General features: G+C 41.4%; 3 protein-coding genes and 1 pseudogene across 3 annotated transcripts; 1 reads left to right on the forward strand and 3 right to left on the reverse strand.

Annotated features, from left to right (window-relative positions):
- Positions 1–4,312: 4,312 nt before the first annotated feature.
- LOC135633589 (uncharacterized) lies at positions 4,313–9,022 on the forward strand. The gene is made up of 12 exons (XM_065143228.1): positions 4,313–4,422; positions 4,496–4,577; positions 4,843–4,912; positions 5,059–5,139; positions 5,632–5,748; positions 6,104–6,544; positions 6,711–7,117; positions 7,362–7,461; positions 7,582–7,641; positions 7,726–7,812; positions 8,336–8,464; positions 8,588–9,022. Exons 2-12 carry the CDS (start codon positions 4,531–4,533, stop codon positions 8,900–8,902), a joined length of 1,854 nt encoding a protein of 617 aa, XP_064999300.1. The 5' UTR covers positions 4,313–4,422; positions 4,496–4,530; the 3' UTR covers positions 8,903–9,022.
- Positions 9,023–9,227: 205 nt separating this feature from the next.
- Positions 9,228–9,965, reverse strand: LOC135633590 (uncharacterized). Its single transcript, XM_065143229.1, has one exon. The coding sequence runs from the start codon at positions 9,811–9,813 to the stop codon at positions 9,271–9,273; it is 543 nt and encodes a 180-aa protein (XP_064999301.1). The 5' UTR covers positions 9,814–9,965; the 3' UTR covers positions 9,228–9,270.
- An 874-nt stretch (positions 9,966–10,839) lies between these two features.
- Positions 10,840–12,791, reverse strand: LOC103980058 (protein JINGUBANG-like). Its single transcript, XM_009396341.3, has one exon. It carries the CDS (start codon positions 12,321–12,323, stop codon positions 11,190–11,192), a length of 1,134 nt encoding a protein of 377 aa, XP_009394616.2. The 5' UTR covers positions 12,324–12,791; the 3' UTR covers positions 10,840–11,189.
- Positions 12,792–12,954: 163 nt separating this feature from the next.
- On the reverse strand, positions 12,955–19,202 carry LOC135585643 (serine hydroxymethyltransferase, mitochondrial-like; annotated as a pseudogene).
- Between the last annotated feature and the right edge of the window lie 886 nt (positions 19,203–20,088).

Genomic DNA, 20,088 nt, shown 5'->3' on the forward strand with positions numbered 1-20,088 from the left:
GAGTGCTTGTGGGGGAAGTGATAGAATTTCCTGCAGGTGAGAGGCCGAGTGCCGCATGCGACGACCTGTTTATCCATCAACGCTGGGATACGGGTGATTTTTTTAGTTTGCATCGGCAATCTGCCGAGGTGATCTTTTTCCTTGAATTTTTGTGCTTAAGATGATCGTATCATATTGATGCTTCTTCATTTGTTCGTTTTAGAGCTTAGTGTCATGTTAAATACCTGTGGTTGGACTGTAAATGTAATTGCCAATGGAACTACTTTTCATCAATGCAAGATTTTGTGAGACTAAAGGTCTTGATCGAGTAAATCATAATTTTCAAACAGGGTTGTGTTCATATATTTTATAAGTTTGTTTACACATTGTAGAAACATGATGACTTGCAAAGTTCTAGTTCAAGAGATTATTGCAAGTAGAAAGGTTGATTTTTTTTTCCTTTCAGGTTTAGCTGATTGCTAATGCATTATGCACCAAGGAATATTTGAAAGACGTCTTCTTATCATTCATTTACTTCTTCCTCGTGTCTGTATCTTAATTTCTCTTCATTTATCTTACCCTTTTTTTGTAATAGCCATGCTTGGAAAGAAATGATGCCTATGGAATAGTGCTAGAAAAACCGGCATTGCCATAATATATCAGAGATCTACAAGATCAAATTAACTCACTGATCTTGTCTCCTGTGTGGAAAACAGATGGTGGTGCTGTCAAGTTATACTGGTTCTTTGATTTCAGGCTATAGATGTTTATAAGGATTAAAGATCCGCCTGGTTTGTACTCAGGTGTCAAATTCTACCCAGCTATGTAGCATTTTCATCTAAATATAAATTTGGTAAATACAGTAGCAACCTGAAAAAATCCCTTAAATTCTGCCATATTTTCTTTGAATTTAATTTTTTTTTTATACAAAGGTCAGTGATGAAGGCGAGATTCAAGTCCAAGATCTTGCAATAAACTATCAAGGTATTCCTCAGTTGAGCTAGTTGACATCATCAAAAAATGCATAAAAAATAATCATATTTTTCATGAACAATGCATGGAAATGAGCAATAATCAAATTCAATTTCTACATATTAAGTAATAGAAAATGAACAATGCCACATCTTGAATTACAGTCTTGTTCAAAGTCAATTCTGCAGCATCCTAGAAAATTTTCATTCCAATAGAAAAATGATCAGATTCTGTAGTCTGATGTAATTCACTATTTTCTGTTCTTATCATTTAACCATGAATTCTTTGGTATCAAATTGAGAAGAATGAATAAGTGTCCTGATAATGCAGCTGAGTGCGATTGTCATACTTTTGATTTTTCACTACCTGATCCATGTGTTTTTCTATTTTCTGAGATTGCATAAATGTGGATTGTTATTTTATCCAGATCCCTCAGGACCCGACCTGATCCAACACCTGTCTCTTGCAAGCTGCTTGATCCTTGAAACTATATGTAAATAGTAAGAAGTAAAAAAAATTATGGTGGTCTCTCCGTTGAAAGCATTCGCCAATATCTCACTCATGAAAACTTTAAAAGACTCAATTATGGGTATTTTGGTCACTGTGCTGAGAATCTTCACTCTGCAGCTAATTTTTTTACCAATTCATGCATGCTAGATATCGTTCGTCTTTAACTGCACATGTATACAAATTCTAAAATGACTTTGTAGAACAAGAACAGAAACTGATAGCATTTCTGTTGCAGTATTTCCCCTCATTTAAAGCTGATGAGACGAGTTATTTGACATTCAAGTGATTCTACTCTCATAATCTCTAGGCAGCTAGATTGTTTTACCACTGCAGAAAGTTGCTCCGGTGCACTTGTGTATTGTGTGCAGTAACATAAAGTCAAGTCTTTTTTGAACTTTAAACATTGTAGAATCTTATCTTCCTTTGATGTGGTGTCATCTCTTCTCATGGAAGTCATTGGAGCTCACTTTTATGGTTCAAAGGATGAACTCATTTGCAGATTCCTTCTTTAAGTCATGTGCAGAGAACATTAGGAGTGAACATAAGGTGGCTGCTTTATTGGGCTATTAGTAATTTCACGGCTTTTAATTGAGTTGGATATTTTCATGAGTCCTTTTTCACATTCTTGGCCATCAATTAGGGACACATATTAGTTGCTCAAGCATGAACTCTCCAACATAAAGCAGATAAACTTGTTCATCATTATATGCTGAAAGAGGTGGACATGTGTCTACATGTCATACTTCCAAAAGCCATCTTATCTATTTGATATTTTCATGAGGTTTGAAAGAGAAAAAAGATTGTATAGATAATGAAAGAAAGGAAATTTGATCTTGACAGAAGCTATCTTAGTCTGTAATTGTTCTTATTTTAAGCAAAATGGCTATAATAATGTGATTCTATCTTGTAGTTGGTTTACTGTCTTCAATTTTATTATCATTCAGTAGGCACACACAAACCGATATCTTGGTATTTGCATTTGGTCTATTCTGTCTACGAAATAGTTTTATCTTTTCAAAATAGCTGAAGTCCACTGTCAGAGATGAAATGTTTGTTCATAGAACCTTATAGATGTGGAGAATGCAACCTTATTACCCTTTTAATGACCACTCTCTTACCTATTTCGATTCTGGTGATCATAGGTAAACTCTTCCATGCTCTAGTAGTTTCTTAATCTTCCCTCTTGCACCCTATTCCCTATGTATGTTCCAAAATGATTGGCTATATCGAGGAGAAACTTGTCTTCTATGTGAATCATTCAATCGATGGAGTTGCAGGTATCTGTTTGAATTTGTAATGTGCACAATGAAGGGGGTTGACATGGTTTTTGTTACTCCACAGGCATATTTGCAGAACAGCATTGGACTGTGATCATATCCATTTCAGGGCAGATCCAATTCATCATCAACCCACCCACCATTTTGGGCGTCTGTGGCTGAGATCGACTGCAACCGACCACTGAGAGCTGCAAGACGAAGAGTATCCGAGTCCAAACTATTACGTACGACACTACTACTGTTGGGAGAAGAAGAAGCAATCTACTCTTTTTCCTGCTCCAACCAAGATTGTCTACCATGAAGAGCTTGATCTTATCCACTCAATTTGTAATAGATTTAGTTCGAGGAACGAAAGAACATCATTGACAATTAGCGGCGGTCTGTAATCTATGCTGTCGATCACATGGATCTACTTGTTCCCAACTCCGATGCTTGTTCAGATAAGCTGCGCTCCGACACAGATCCATCACCTACTTCGACAGTAGAAAAAGAAGCTACTTGTAAAGGACCTTGAATGCTCCTCCACCCCTTTGACCTTTCAAGTGACTCCAAGCCATCCATCACTCCACGATCGAAACCCTCGGTGGAAACAGCTCCAAAAGCACATGAAACCTCGAGCATGTCTGTCTTCTGATCGTATTATAACGTCGCTCATTACAAAAAGGTTGCCATTTCCATGACGACGTTACCGATGACGAGAACTCGTTGACGAAGAAGACATGCTAGCATATATATTAGTTTATGAGGAGTCTTCGCGGACCGGAAACCATGTAATTATTACATCACTGTAGCAGTTGCAATGGCTTCCACAATCCCATGTATTCTATGAACTGTGAAGATCTAAAAGCTTCTCCGAGCTGCCAAAGGCAACAGTCTTTTTGCTGCAGAGATGCACCTTATTCTTCCTCTTTTGCAACTGTTTGTGAAAATGCCAGTGCAACGCACATTTCTTTAAGCGATGGATTCTGTGACAAGCAGTCGCTCCATGAAACTTCGTCGAGGCAGGCTATGATCCCTTTACGCCTCACCTTCTGATCTGAAGAGGCTGTGAAAACATTCTCTTTACAGATAGATGTACGCTGCAGTTCCCCTTCCGTTTTCACGCTACCGACACTGAGAAGCTTCACTGAGGCATGTGAAGACCTTTATGCTTCTCTTTATTCGCTCTCAAAGACTCTTTGTCTTGTAACGTCAACGTATGCATCGCTGTGTCACGCTTCATGGATGGACACCCTGTGATGCTTCGACACCCACTCTCCTGTGATAACAAAATGGAAGTTTCAGTTGTACTGATGGCGTATGAATTCTACTTTATTCAGTCACATGACGAGATGAGCTCCCACTGCAACATGCAGCTATTCCAAGGAGAAGTCTGGAAGAGACAAACTCCATTAATGGCTGTGGCATCAGGCCTTGCCTGCATTGCAGCATCTGCTCTGTCCTCGACTGACACACTGACTCGACTGTTCCTAACAAGACAGCCACTCATCCGTGGGTTCACCCCCCACAACACCAAGTCTGATGATGAGTCTCCGTGTGAGGATGCAGATTGTTCTTCTTCTTCTTTGATTTGTTAGAACGTATAATAGTGGATATGTGTTGAGGGAACAAGAGGCTTCTGAATGCAGAGGGGCTTGTGGAGTGAGAAGCTTGGTTGAACTGATCGACGACTCATTCGTGCGAGGCATTCTCCTTCTCCGCTCGTTTAGGCTTCTTTGATGTGATTTCTTGCGTCCAATGAAGTCACTTAAATGCAGGAAGTGGAACGCTGAAGATTATTCCTGTGGAAGCAATGGGCTCTGTTGGAGAGGTCTCTGCTAGGCACAGGCGTTCTAGGAGGTAGGTTGTTGATCTCCAACCTAGCTATTTCTATCTCGCGCTTCTCTTCCTGTCTTTGGTAGCATTACATGTGTTTGTAAATAGGCTTAAATGACAGGAGAAGGACAAGCGCAAGTTTAAATTTTGGATTCTGAATAATTTGTGTATCGTATATTTTTCGAAAATAAGATCATTCATTTCTAAATTTAATGTTGAGAAGGATGTGAAGCTGCAACCTGTGTTGGCGATTAGAATTCTTGCTGACAGCATTCCTCTGTAATTGCAGTGATTCAGACAAGAGAATAAGGACGGACAAACCGGATGTATCGGTCAAATCATTTCATCATGTTAGGATGGTAAGAAAGTGATCACTCTAATTACTCAGTAGTTGGTAGTTACTGCAATGCAATTTGTTGGAAGTTGTTGTTTTCCTAATTGTATTCTTTCGACGATGGGAGCGAAAATGTGAAACACTAAATCCTAGATTTGATATGGTTGCAAGGATGTGGAAGAAGTCGGCCAAGCTGAGATCAAGAAAGGGCCTTCACCTAACTGTGAGGTTGAAAGCTCTCTCAAGAAAGAGGTACCATCACCTAAAGTAAAGGTTCAATAGCGACTATGGAGTGATCTTGATCACACATTGTTTTTGCATACATCACTTTCAACTTTTTGCTTGATATTGGCAATTGCTACGTGTTTCTTACCAACTGATGTCTGCCAAGACCATGAGAAAGACTATATTGCACAGGAGAGAAAGTAATTAGTGCATTGTATTTCTTCTTAAAGGGCAAAAGTCATGATGCTCATGGGTACTTCATGGAAAATATTCATCCTAAACTCTGTTGTGGTTTGCTTATATCATTCTGGAATTCTTGTGAATAACATGTTTAAGCAGTATCTAGTTAATCAACCACGAGGCCCGGTTACATTGAACTGGAAACTGTGTCATGCATCTCAAGCATTTACCAGGATATTACTTTTGTCGCAATGGTTGCTTTTTGCTGTCAGTTTTATCAATCTTTTTTTTAAAAGGTTTCTTGCACATTTAAATTACCTCCTCACTTCCTTAATGCAGATTCAACAACTTGAGAAATGCCTCAAGGATCAGTTTGTTGTGCGACAAGCTCTAGAAAAAGCGTTGCGGCACAAGAGTTCTGCCATTGATACATCGATTGATGGTTATATTCCAAAGGTAAGTTCTTTGTCTTTTTTTTTACTTATTAAATGTTTGTTTTTACCTCTTATTATCTAGTTTCCATATAGTTCACAAAAATAATGGTGTTTCATACAAAAAAAAGATGTCCCTTGATCCATAATCTTGTTGTTGCTTGATTTGAAATGTCATTATTACAACGATTAGCATAATTTGGGCCTTCCAACCAAGATGGAAGACTCATATATGATAAAAAAATGTCATATCTTTTCCTGAAACCGAATAATTACAGTCAAGTTTGAAAGTTACGAGTTAGTATTCTTAACATCATTAAAATATCTTCTGCACCAACATTGGACTTCGAATTTACTGATGTACTTTCTTGTAATGGCAGCCAACCAAGGAGCTAATAAGGGAGATTGCGATGTTAGAGTTAGAGGTTGTGCATTTGGAACAATATCTTCTATCACTCTACCGAAGAGTCTTTGAACAACGTATATCAAATGTATCTCCCACTGCTGTTGAAGATGTAAAGAAGCATCAACTGATTTCCCAGTCAATGCCATTTCCAGAAGCTGCAACACATGATATCCCATTCAGAAAAGCCGAATCAGCATTTCAGTCAAGTCATATTCTTCTTCCACGAAAATCAGCAAACAAGTTATGCAATGAAGCTTGTCCTGTTAATTGTCAAGAGAAGCATGGTCGTGGCATTCACCGCAGCCATTCATCACTAGTGCCACGCTCAGTATGTTCAGCTAAAGGGTCACGTTCGGCAAAGAATCTAGCTCGAGCTCTCGGGGCATGCCATACTCTACCTTTATCGTTACTTAAAGTATATGATCATACTCCCATCTTTCTTTCCTTCTTAGAAAAGAAAACTTTACATGTCTTGAACTTCTTGAGATAAACCTCCAGCTTCCTAAAAATAAATATCAATAACAAGTTCATTCTCCTATCGCAACTGCCTTCTAATCATTATCGTTTTGGTTTGTGTACAGCATGGACAAGACTTCAATTCAGGGGTAACAAGGCTGGCAGATCATCTTGGAACAACAATTGCTGATCACATTCCTGAGACACCAAACAAACTATCTGAAGACATTATCAAGTCCATGTGTGCCATCTATTGTAAACTTTCAGATGACCATGTTGGGCATCACTGTGTCACATCTTCACCTACTTTGTCCTTCTCATCAAGGAATACATTTTCTCCCTGTTATATGAAAGAACTGCAGAGCCCTTATTGTAAAAGAGAAGGCGTCCTTGATGCATGGTTGGAGAATTCTTGCTGCACTGAAAGATTAAAGGATTTCAGTGGACCTTACAGTGTGATGGTAGAGGTGTCTTCAATATGCAAGCACAGCCGAAGGTCTAGTGATCTTGACGAAATGCTGCAGAATTATAAGTGAGTCACTGCATGACTATAAGAAACGCTGCATAATTGCATTTTCTACTCTGTTCAGTTGCATAGAATACCTGTGCATGCAAGTGTGGTATGCATGCTAATGATTCATTAAGAACAGATGCATTTTTTTTCTGGAATCATATTGCTGAATCTGATTATAAGCATTTACAAGATAAAAACTCTCAGGGAATTTATCAGAAATTTTTTTTTAACAAACTTGACTTGATTGGTTTTTTTATTTCAGATTGCTTGTTCAGCGATTGGAAATGGTTGATCCGAGATCGATGAGCAATGATGAAAAGATTGCTTTCTGGATTAACATACACAATGCAATTATGATGCATGTAATTCTTTTTCCCTCTCTTTATCCATCAGCACTAAGAACTTGCCTATTTTCCTTGACATACTCCTACCTTTCTCAGTTTCAAATATGAAAGCCCTATCTCTTGATGTGATGTATGCAGGCACATCTGGAATATGGGATTCCAGGAAGCAACATAAAAAAGGCATCCTTACTAATCAAGGTAATCTACTTCAGAGGTGAATTCAAAAGGTGGCCTCTTTGAGATATTAGGTAGTAGTTCTGATCTCAATGTTATTTTTTCCAGAATATATACAATATAGGTGGTCGCATGATAAATGCAGACATAATACAGGGCTCAATACTTGGATGCCGAATGCATCCTCCTGGGCAGGTATGCCTTATGCACTGCTTCATATTGAATAATCTTCCGAAGCCATTGAGCTCCTGTAGACTTTTTTCTGACATCTAAGCAGTTGCTCTGCATGATCCTAACAGTCATACACTGATATTGCGTTGCGTTGTTCTCACGTCGTTTCATGCAAATTTTTTCAGTGCCATATCTTTATAGCATTTTTTCTTGATCTTGTTACAATCATTTTATATCCATTGTTCCCTTTTGCTGCATTGTTAATTGGTCACCTCCTCAAGCATTAAATATGGCCAAAATTTTGAAAAGAAGAAGCAAATTAAATACGTTTTTGCTCGTCGACTAGCATGAAGAATACATCCATTTCTTTCTTTTGTTTTCGAAAGAAAAGCATTCTTATCAAAAGGAAACATCTTCTTGCTTGATAATCTACTACTTGTCCCTGTTCTCTGATACCGGTTAGATTTCTTTCATGTTTGGTTCAGCTGCTTCAGTTAATTTGCTGATTAATACCTCAACTGGAGCTTGATATCTAATTCACTTGTAGTGGCTACGGTTATTACTCTTCTCACAAGTAAAGATCAAAGATGGTGATGAGTGGAAAACCTATGCCATCAAGAATCCTGAACCTCTGATACGCTTTGCACTTTGTTCAGGAGGCCATTCAGATCCCGCGGTAAACTTAAAACACATTTTACTTTGTAAAACAAGTTCTTAGTGATCAGGATAAGGGAAAACCATCTTCAGGTGACAAGAATCGACACCATAATGATGGGGTTTGCTTGCTCTTCTTCTTCAGGTTAGAGTGTTCCATCCAAAGAGATTGTTCCATCAGCTGGAATCTGCAAAGATGGAGTACATCCATGCAACTGTGACCGTTCGAAAGGGATACAAGATTCTTCTGCCAAGACTTATCGATTTCTTCGCGAAGGACTCCAATCAATCTACTCAAGAATTACTGGACATGATCAAGTGCTATCTTCCCGAGAGGTTGAGGTTGGTGATCAACGGATGCCATGAAAGCAGCTGCCGCAAGATCATCGAGTGGGTGCCTCACAACTTCTCTTTCAGGTACTTGTTGCCAAGAGAACTTGGAAATGCTCAGCTGAACTGATGCCATCCAGCATGTACAGTCTTGAGGAAGAAATAGGCTTTGTGACTGATTGATGTACATAATCCAATGCAAATTGTTCTGATCGCATCAGTTGATGTTCTCTTGATTTAGATTATAGAATCATACGAGGCTTTCAATCCTTGGTCAAACTGATCGCCTACCAGAAGACCTCGTTACGTCCGTGTCTTCCAATTCCAAGTCTTTGTGCTGCATCCATTTGGATTCGGTTGATGTGTTCGGTGGATGACGAGAACTCGGGAAGCAAATGTAGCTCCTCTCATAATTTGCGGATCGAACAGAGCATGCAAGCTGTGTGAAAGATCGAGTCAAGGAGTAATCTTTGTCATCTTGGTGCCATTTCTCCGCTTCTACTCCGGAATGCCGCTAAGCCCGGGCTTGAAATCTCGTCCCTCGCCACCTCCTCTCATGGAGCTCGGCCTTCTCCTCCGCTGCCCTGGCTCCACCACCAGCCTACTACCGGATTTGGCGGCAGAAGCATCGGGGGAGTGGAAACCGCCGGAGACCATGAGAGCCGCGCTGGCCTTCGCGGCTGGCGCGACCATCTCCTCAGCGTGGAGCGGCCGCCGCAGCATGGAGACGGGGAGGAGGAAGTAGAGCTGCCCGGGCTGTCGATCGTCGTCGGCATGGGCGGGGGAGACGAAGTCGTCGAACTCCATGTCGTCGGCGTTGCAGACGAAGCAGGCCGGGTCCTTCCGGAGCACATGCGACGCCTTCACGGGCCGCGAGAGCTGCTGCAGCTTGCCGTCCTGCAGGACCAGCTTGGCGGTGGGGGAGGAGGCCGCCGCCACCACGGCCGCCGCGTCGCACGAGCTGCAGATCTCCATGGCAGGCTCCTGCTTATAGTGTCTGGGATCGGAAGGGAAGAGAAGGAAGGTTGTCGTATATACCATCACCTTCCCTTCTCAAGTGAAGGAGATGCCAACCAAGATACCATCGAGGACAGGCTGCGTCGGACAGGGAGAGGAGGAGAGGGATATAAGAATTAGATCTCACAGCGAGTAAGGAGTGGGGGGAGCAGCAGAGATAGCGAAGCATGACAATGATCCATGCATGCATGGCTGCAGTTTGGTTGGTACGACTTGATTCGGTCCGAAGGTATAAGCTCATCCAATGGGCCTATGAGATGGGTCAGTCATGTGAGGAGATCGGGGTAGGAAGCGGATCCGATTGATGTGATCATGAGACATTGCTTGTCCATTAGAAATTAGTTCTGGAGCCTTCCCGAAGTGTCGTTAAGCCTCATCGAGGCCCCCCTACACAAGCAATCAGTTTCGGGAGATATTTTCGACTTGATCCCTCGGATGAGCATTGGAGATAGGCTTTTATACTTAGAGCTGCTGATGGTATTAGGTCAATGGTGGGTTGGGGTACCCCTCATGTTGTCCCAGGGTTCATTAATATCGATGACTGACAAGCGCATATTTCTACGAGTGACTTCAAGGAAGAACGATAGTGAGAGAACCGTTTGTTAAGGTTGGGACCTGTTTGGGATAAGCATGAATGACCACTTGCATTAGGTGTTTGAAGGAAAGGAAGAGAAATTGAGCCATGTTGCTTGGAATTAACGCCTTATATTGTTGGGTGTGTGGGCCTTCTCGAAACTATGGTTTGGTGAGGTGCATCAAGTTGCTCACGATAGATGACCCAAGAAAGAAAAAAATAAGGGATGAGCCTCATTGTAGGCCGGTGTGATTCTCGCAAAGATCAAGTTAGGTAAGGATCGATACGAGAATCATGCTCGTGTCGATGACTATAGGGAAGGACGCATGCTTTTTCGATGACTATCGATCGTAACGTTAAAATTAGGAAAATATTTAATCCGCACACCAAAGAATGTTAATTATATAAACAAATCAATTGATCAATTGAGCATTTTGATAGAATGATATTTCTTCAAAATCAAGACCTGCTGATGACATTATTCCCAGCAAAGCAAAGCTGATTATTTTGCAATAAAATGTTCTCTCTTTTTTTTTTATTTTTTTTTCTTTTTTAAAAAATGATATTAAAAATAATAAATACACGAGAATATAAAAAATGGGAATTTTTTTTTTATCTTGAGGCCCTCAAACGCTCAGGTATTGTATTCACAGTGCATTGTACGCATCACCATCCTGTGCTTGCACGAAAATTGATGGCCACGTGCACGTGATGGAGCTTTGACTTTGCGGCAGACATGGCTCATGGTGGTCGTGAGCGTGTCACGTTCTGACACGGCCGCTCATACTTGCGAGCCGCAGCCATCGCCGCCGCTTCCGTTGCTCGCCTAGCACGCCTTCGAGTCGCCGGGTCCCCCCGGCACGAGCTGTGGCCCCCTCAGCAGCGCCTCCGGTGCCTGCTCGGACACGCGCCACAGCTTCACGGACTTGTCTAGGCTGCCGCTGTACACGGTCCACCTCGTGGCGCCGCTGCCGCCGTCCTCATCCCCGCCGGCGTCCGGTGCTATCGCGAGGCACTTGACGGGCCCGGCATGGCCGCTGAGCACCGAGAGGCAGGTGTGCACCGCGCCCTCGCGGCGCCACACGCAGATGGTAGTGTCGGCGGAGCCGCTCAGCAGGAGGTTACCGGAAGCCACGAGGCACAACACCGCCATCTTGTGGCTCTGGAGCACCCCACCGTGTACCAGATGCTGCTCCCCCTCCCAGAAGTTGATCAGCCCGTCGGAAGAGCCGCAGTAGACGACGGGCGCCGTGGGGCTGATCGCGAGTGAGGTCACCGCCCACTCCTGCTTGAGGAGCGTCTGCACCGGCGCGTGCTTGGTACCCTTCCCGTGCAGCTCCCGCCGCCACACCTTGACGGTGCCGTCGGCCGAGCCGGTAAAGACGAGCCCGCTGACGGCGGCCACGATCGAGTTGATGGTGTCGTCGTGGGCGACGACGGACTCGAGGCACCTGGAGTCGGAGATCCGCCAGATCTTGAAGGTCCTGTCCCAGGAGCCGGAGTAGAGCAGCCCCTGCTCCTCGTTGAGGCTGAGGCAAGAGATGGCATCGGAGTGGCGGATCCACAGGGCACTGCTGTGGCGCCTGGCCTCCACGTAGTTGGAAGGGTTGAGCGAGCTCCAGAGGATGTCCTTGAGCCTGGGGAGGTTCCCAATCCTCTTGTACACGGTGGCGTCCTTGGGGGACACCTTCCACGCCCGGATCTTGCCGTCCTGGTGGCCGGTGAAGACGCGGTCTGCCGCGACGACAATGGCCTTCACGAACCCGCTGCTGGACTTGAACTCCGCGAAGTCCTGCTGGTTCTTCCAAACGCGGATGTTCTTGCTGTCGAAGCCCCCGTAGAGGAGGCAGCCGGTGGCTGCGAGCGAGTGGATGTTACCCTTCTCGAGCACCAGGGACCCGGCGGGCGCGGTGCTGGGAAGCTCGGCGTCGTACGGGGAATGCTCACGGCTCACGGCCATCGGGTGGTCAGAGTAGAACCCGGGGTTGGCTGTGGCCGAAGAGCTGCTTCACCGCACGAAGTCGTCGTCGTCGTCGTCGTCCGCCAACCACTGTGGATGAGCTTCGCGTAATAAGAAGAAGGGGATGGAAACGAAGAAGATATAGGGAGAACCGGAAGAGAGGACATGGGCGAGCAGGAGTCGAAAGGAGTCCAGGTTGGAGAAGGTGGACGGGGTGTACACGCCAAATACAGGAGATGGAGGGTCGCGAGAGCGAGAGGACTGCGGGAAGATGACGGACGCGTGTAGGGACGAGAGGGCGTTACGGGAGGGAGGATCGCGGGGGACGCGCGCGGCCGTGAGGAGCGCAACGGAACGGGACGAGTCGAAGCCTGGCGTCGTCGTCCCATCTTTTCACGGCGGCCGCCATCGAGCCCGTTTCGGCCCACCGCGAGCTGCGGGGACGAAACAACACGAGACGGCACCAAGCGTCCCTGCACGAATCTTGATGCCGCCTGCTGTGCTAATGTTCCCCGCGTGAATCTTAAAGCACGATGTCACTGTCATGATTTCCCACTTCTCTGCGTGCAAAGCAAACAACACAGCATCACATTAGACCACCATATGCTTTGTTTCAAGGCAAGCCAAAAGATCAGCAAAACTCTCAAACATGTCTTCCACCTTGTTAAGGGTGTTCTAACCTTACCAACATTACGTCACCAGTTTCAGTGGTTCCAGATTGCCAATTCAACTGCTCAGGAACTCTACTGATTGAATTATTGGAAATTCTACTAATTTTACAATATGACTACTAATGTATAATATGCTACCTGATCGCGTCGAGGCTGCATAGCAATTGTACATCAGAAGTAATAGTCAAGTCAAGGCTTCACTTTCTTAAATGGCTGTAAATTTGCTCTTCTCGTACATTTCAGATACAAATGACATCATAAATAACAATTTTGTTGTGATGAGCCCCCTGAACAACACAGCTTCTGCTTGCTGCATAGAAAACAAATTCAACTTCAGTTTCTGATCAGTCTATTTCTTACAAGTACGCTTTTAGATAGCAGAAGTCTTGTGTCATAGTTTGTAAGATCATGGGTTTAGATAGTGAGGTCATGGTTAGCAGGATTCACCTTCACCGAAGATGACAAGTATGAAGGCTTAGAGGGGGGGGTAGAAGAAAAAAGAAAGCTGATCACCATCACCCAAAATGAGAAATATACATTTGAGCTGCCACTTAATCATTTAAATCTATTTTAGATAAGCATACCTTGTATTTGCAGCCTCAGCTTCATCTTCAGTTTCTATATTTCATTGTTTCCTTGTCAAATCCAATTGTTGGGAATTGCTTTGCATATTCCTCCACCTCATAGCGGAGCTTTGTAATCTCAGATTGAATATTTGCATTTGTTTGAATGGTGGCTAGGAAATCCTTCAGCTTGGATCCTTCTGATGTGCATTTGAAGAAAAAAGAAAAATAGAACAAATACTTTAGTAGATTTGTGAACATTGTCATGCAATAATACATAAGATGAAGAGATAAAGTAAGGGATAAAAGAAGACAAACAAATAGAACCTTTGGTTTCAGACTTGATCTTCAGTGCCAATTTGACAGCAGTGTCAAAAAAGTCGGCAACTTTGGCGAAATCTTCTTCAACAAATCCTCTTGATGTGAGGGCCGGGGTTCCTGAATTAGCAGAAAATGGTGTGTAAGACAAAACTTGATCTGATAAGCATTACTGAAAATTAACTGACATCAAAAGCATGTACCCATTCTGATGCCTCCAGGAACCATGGCAGATACATCACCAGGTACTGTATTTTTGTTAGCTGCAATGTGAACTAATTCCAGCACCTTTTCAACTCTAGACCCATCGATTCCCTGTAAATGGACTCAGACGTTTAAGATGGAATCCTATCATGTAAAAGAGTTTATGTCGGCAAATATATAAAATAGTTAGAAGCTCATATGTCCCCTGTTATCTATATACTACCACTAACGAGGCACAGTTTGAAGAAATCTAAATAAACCATGATTTTAGGATTATGTCATCTACATGGTTTACCATTCAAAACTAGACAAAGAACATTGAAACAAGTCCATTTACTCACTGACATACCCGATGAGAGTTTCTATATATGCTGAAAAATTGCACTAAATAGACATCTTTGTGTTCATCTTACCTTGTTCTTAAGATTCACCAAGACTAAATGGTTCTCTGTTCCACCGGAAACAAGCTCATAGCCTTTCTCGACCAAGCACTGCAATACATACAAACTTTTAGTATTATAGTCTGTTAGAGCAGAGCAGTTTGCTTGATAGGTAAGATTAAAACAAAGCTTAATCATACATGAGCAGACTTAGCATAAAGCAATAGCCAGTACATTAGCATTCAATACAGATCTATACATGAAAATGACAAAAAGAAGAACAAAGTTAGCACACAACCATACCTGAGCAAATTTTGCACAATTACTTAGTACTTGCTCTTGATATGCCTTGTATTCTGGGGTGGTGGCCTGCACTTCCGCGAATGGAAAAGAATTTCAGACTACATGTCATGACAAATTGTAAAAGACTAACAAGCCAGCAGCAAGTTTAACGGCAGATTTGATGATTCATATTGTTTTAGTCTCCAGGCTTAGATGCCACAAACTCATGCTCCTCAAAACAGAAGCTGAATTTGCACACTTACCAGCTCCTAATTGGCCTTTGGTGTATGATAAGAAGCCCAAAGTTTGCCTAAGTTATCTTGGCCATAATATGGCATCCATAGCTAGTTATATGGTATATTGTTAAAGAAACAAAAATCTTGTACTGATTGGAATTGATTGCTAAGTCTATGAGCAAGTCCAATGATTAATTGATCATATCTTATCCAACTAAATTGATATTGCTGATTCCTCTTTCGGTCTTTTAGGGCCCGTTTGGATGAAGAGAAGTACGGAGAAGAGAATTGACTAGAGAGAAGTAGCTCCTGAAAGCGTTTTTGCTTCACTGTAAAATTGAAGAGATCTGAAGAGTGGATAGAGGGACATTCAGATATGATTTTTGTTGGTTTCCCTTACATTTATTGGCAGAGACGTGACAAGTTTCTGAAACAACCATAGACGAATTTGTAAACTACCTCATAGAACGCCCTTTTCCTTCTCTTGATTAACCAAATCAAACAAGGGACAGATTGTATTTCCTCTTCTTTCACTAATCCACATTCAAACAGAGGAAGAAAAAGTATGATTCTCTTCTCCTTTTTTCTTGTATTATCGCCTAACTCTTCACTATTTTTTCTCTTTCACTTCTCTTCATAAATTATTATCCAAACAGAGCCTTAGTCTCCATTAATCTTCATTGAGTTCACTAACTTTTCACCAACCAGAAAAAAAGAAGAAAATGGTTTTGGATGATGCATGCCTGCTTTAGCGCAACAGCTAATCCAGTGATTATGTGGTTGTGAGGACCACCTTGAAGTCCAGGGAAGACTGCTGCATTGATCTTCTCTTCAAAGTCATACATAACCTAACATTAGCAATTTCAACTCTAGTTATTCCAATACTATATTAAGAGCACATGTACTTTTATTTTTGTTTATCCATTGCAATAAGTTGTGAAGGAACAGCTTGGAAGATATTGGAACTTTCTTCAATTCACCTCTTTCCCTTGTTTATTGATCTGTTTCACTCCTTTCCTGAAAAATATCATGGCTCCACTTGGTCCACGAAGCGACTTGTGAGTTGTAGTTGTGACAACATCCGCATACTCAAATGGAGATGGAATAACACCAGCGGAAACAAGTCCACTAGTGTGTGCCATATCTGCCAGAAGGATAGCTTTGTGCTTGTCACATACCTGTTGATACCTAAAAATGAGACACTCTATGCAATAATACCCACGGAAGTTAAAACTCTTGATGAATATATAATTTTCAGCTGACAAAAGTGCCTAGATAAGAGTCTACCTTCCGAATTCATGCATAGTCATAAAGGCGAGCATATGCACTAGCTCCAGCAACTATTAATTTTGGCCTGAAGAGTGTAGCGCTTTTCTCCAGCTGTAGAGAACTTTAGATCAGCTAGAGTATGGGCATGAGCATCTCGTGCAATATAAATCAATAAAAGAAGCTGAGACTTAATGTGCGTGAACAGGGTAACTTGAGAATTGAAGTCCTTAATGTTATTCTATTGACATCAAAATTTTGGATATTGGAAATATGCATATGAACTTCTGCAAATGATTTTCTCAATTCTAAAAGTCTTTACATAATGGTATATAGGATGCATGAAAAGTTCATATGATTTGCAGCAACACAAGTATGGTTGATAGCAAAATGAAATTCAAACAATTAAAATATAGCAGCCACCTGATCATAATCAATGTATCCGGTACTCTCATTCAGCCTATAAGGCATTGTCTCAAAAAATATGGAGACCGCAGATATTTTCTTGGTATCAGTCTGCAGAAATAAGACAGGTAACAGGACCATAAGATTTTGAATTTAGATACCAACATCAGAGTAAATCAAATACTAGATCATAAAATTTCACTAGAAAACACTAGAAGCCCACAAGCAACATTGCACCTATGATTGAAAAAGAAAGTAAACCTGAAAATTTTCAATGATACCAGTATAACACAACTTAAAAAGTTTTTAAACTGATGACATGGGCACCAAGATTGCGACCAATTGCATCATAAATTTACTGGAAGCTCTGGTAGTATATGTCATGAACCAAAGGTGCTATAGTGATCAAGTACACATACAGGGGAAATAAGCTTATGCCTCAGTGTCAAGGTGTCTTTTCAAAGACCATTTCACATAACAAGCCTCTGCACATTGATCTAGTGCATGTGCAATCTTAGTGCCAATACCTTGTTCCTTATCCATTCTTCCTAGTTCTTTGTTAGATAAGAGTTACCAGGCTATGTGCTGGATTATTGAACGAGATAACATAGAGTTGCATTTATCAGTGACAACATTCAACAAATCATGTTTATGATTGGGACAAAATTGAGGTACACAATAGTGAATACAGTTCCACTATACAAAATAAAGCACACAGGAAAATAGTTGATGTACCACTTCATTTATATCAATCTAAAACCTACATTCATTCTCCTACTGTCCTACAATAAGATCGATATGAATACACTTGACTTTAGAAACTAAGAATCTACAGAATTGAACATATGCTTGCAATAAACAGTCAATTCATCGCCTGATGACACAACAAAACAAAATGAACTTCACTTGTATCAGGGAACATTAGATAATAAAACAAAAAGAGAACTTTAACATAGCACTCACCTGGTAACCATGAGAAAGATGTCCACCATGAGGCAGATCAAGTGCCATTATTCTCTCATGTGGCTTCAAGAGTGCAGTATATACTTGAAAATTAGCAAGTGACCCAGACAAAGACTGCACATTTACTGCAGGAACCATCGGAACAATTTAGATGTAACATTTTATATAACATTTAATGCAAGAACCATTTTGTAAAGGCAATACCACCCATACATCCTAATATACCACTGGGATGCTAGGCATCTCTCTATATGAAAATCAACATAAGGAAAAAAAAATCAAAGGTTTTAGATATAGACTTAAACCCGCTGTTGCTTCAAATTAATTGTTTTTTCAGTAAAAGGATTACTTATATCAATACTTTAGGAACCAACTTTTGGCGAGTTGTATTAACCTTCAATCATCAAGTTCATTTGGTGGTGATTGCCATATTTGATTCATTATTTTATTATGCTTGATTTGCTTTGGAGATGTAACCAGACAACACAACTATGAGATATGAAATTTCACCTCATAATCATAACTAACAACAAAGAATCGGGACAAAAATCAAGCACATATGATGAAGCAACTGCATGGAGTAATTCACATGAGAACAAGATACAGAACTGCACAAAGCATGGGTCTAGAATTAATTCTATAATCCCAAAGTCAACAATGCTTTACCAGGCCATGGTGTAGAGAAGAATGATATTAAAACATCAGCTATCGCCAACCACATAAGAAGGAACAAACATCGAACACTGGGTTCTTCTATCTTCACCAAAATAGCCAAAGAGTGATGCTCATGTTACCTCCCCATTTTGCAGGATCCAAACGAAAAGCTTCAAGCGCACGCTTTTGACACAATGATTCTGCCATGTCCATATATCTGCAGCAAGACAGGAAGGGTGATTCTCATCAGAAGGGACCTCATACTCAAAAGACAAAAGGATTCACAAAAACTTGGCATTTTGGTTTCATAGACACATCCATCGAACACACAATATTCTTCACAGGAACAAGTAACCCAATCATACTCGTTTCCTCCGTAGTATCTTGCACCAGGGCACCCCTCACTGTTTTTTAAAGACATGATGGAGCCTACTGCTTGCATCACCGACAACGACGTGAAATTCTCCGAAGGTATAAGCTCAAGTCCCTTCCATCACATTAAGGAAAAATTTCCCAATGAGACTCGATTTCATCTCAGAAGATTCGGCGAAACGAGAAGGTAGTACCTACCTTCCATTGCCTCGCCTTTTCAAGCTCGACGATATCCGCAATCTCCGGATCGACGACCTCCAACGGAGCGTTCAGCTGCTTCGGCCAGATAAAGGATAAAAAAGATGACTTTTGAACCAAGAAACACAAAATTGCCGCTCAAACTATTCGATAACAGAAGAATTTACACACCGTGACGCGAGATTTCTCCTTCTCGTAGACGGCTTCACTTCGTAGGGAAGACTGAAATGAAAAGAACAAGCAAAAACGTCAAATCCGACCGTCCCTCCGTCCCAAGAAGAACAAGAGGCGGCAACCTTTTTGCCTTCCTGCAGATTTTGGAAGGATTGGCTGGAGAAGGGACCATGTAGTAGAGAGAGCTCCGCAGGAAAGGCTGCGTCTTCGCAGAGGAGGAAGAGAGCCTACGGAGCGCCGACGCCATTGCCATTGCTCTCGCTCGCTTGCTCGCTTGCTCGCTCGGCAACGGAGGAATTCGCGAAGGGAGGCGAGAACGTGGAACCAAAGATAATTAATTATAGCTAAAATATCGAGAAAATGGGAACTTTTTCACATAAACCCTTCGAGTTTTTTGAATTGTCTATTGACCCCTCGAGGGTATAACATACATACTCTTTTTTCATTGGACCTTTGGAGAGTATTTTACAGGCTCCACAATTTATGTGTGTATTCAAGAGAATCCATGTGGAATTATTATATTAGAAAATAATATATAATTCGATGAATCTAGTATATAAATAATATATATAATAAATTATTTTATATAAACAATATATATATATATATATTGTTTTTTTATCATTGGAATAATTTTTTTTTGGGATTGAAAATATATTAAATTAAAGGATTTGAGGTATATAATTTTTTTTATTCTAGAAAAATAGATTCTGCATTTTATGATTGATCGTCCCGAACAATCTGTTAGAGATGAAAGTAAATAAGTCTTAAGCAAACAACTTTCTTAGAAATATGTTTCATTGCATGATAGAATATCGAGTTAAAAAAATTAGATCCTTGCTGACCTTTCTTCGGATAAATACAATACTTATCTATTCATAGGCGTCACAATTTGTCGATGGTCACAAACAAGATGATAAATTGATAGGGTAGTAATAAATAGCGTATCCTTGGATTCCTTCTTATCAAATGCATGGATAAGAAAACGCATGGATTGTCCATAGTGATGAAACGGATAGAGCATAGAGTCACACTTGTCTTCCCTTTCTTTTGCTTCAAGGAACAAAGAGAGAACAAAT

This window comes from Musa acuminata, chromosome BXJ3-3 (assembly GCF_036884655.1).
Source record: "Musa acuminata AAA Group cultivar baxijiao chromosome BXJ3-3, Cavendish_Baxijiao_AAA, whole genome shotgun sequence".
NCBI lineage: Eukaryota > Viridiplantae > Streptophyta > Magnoliopsida > Zingiberales > Musaceae > Musa > Musa acuminata.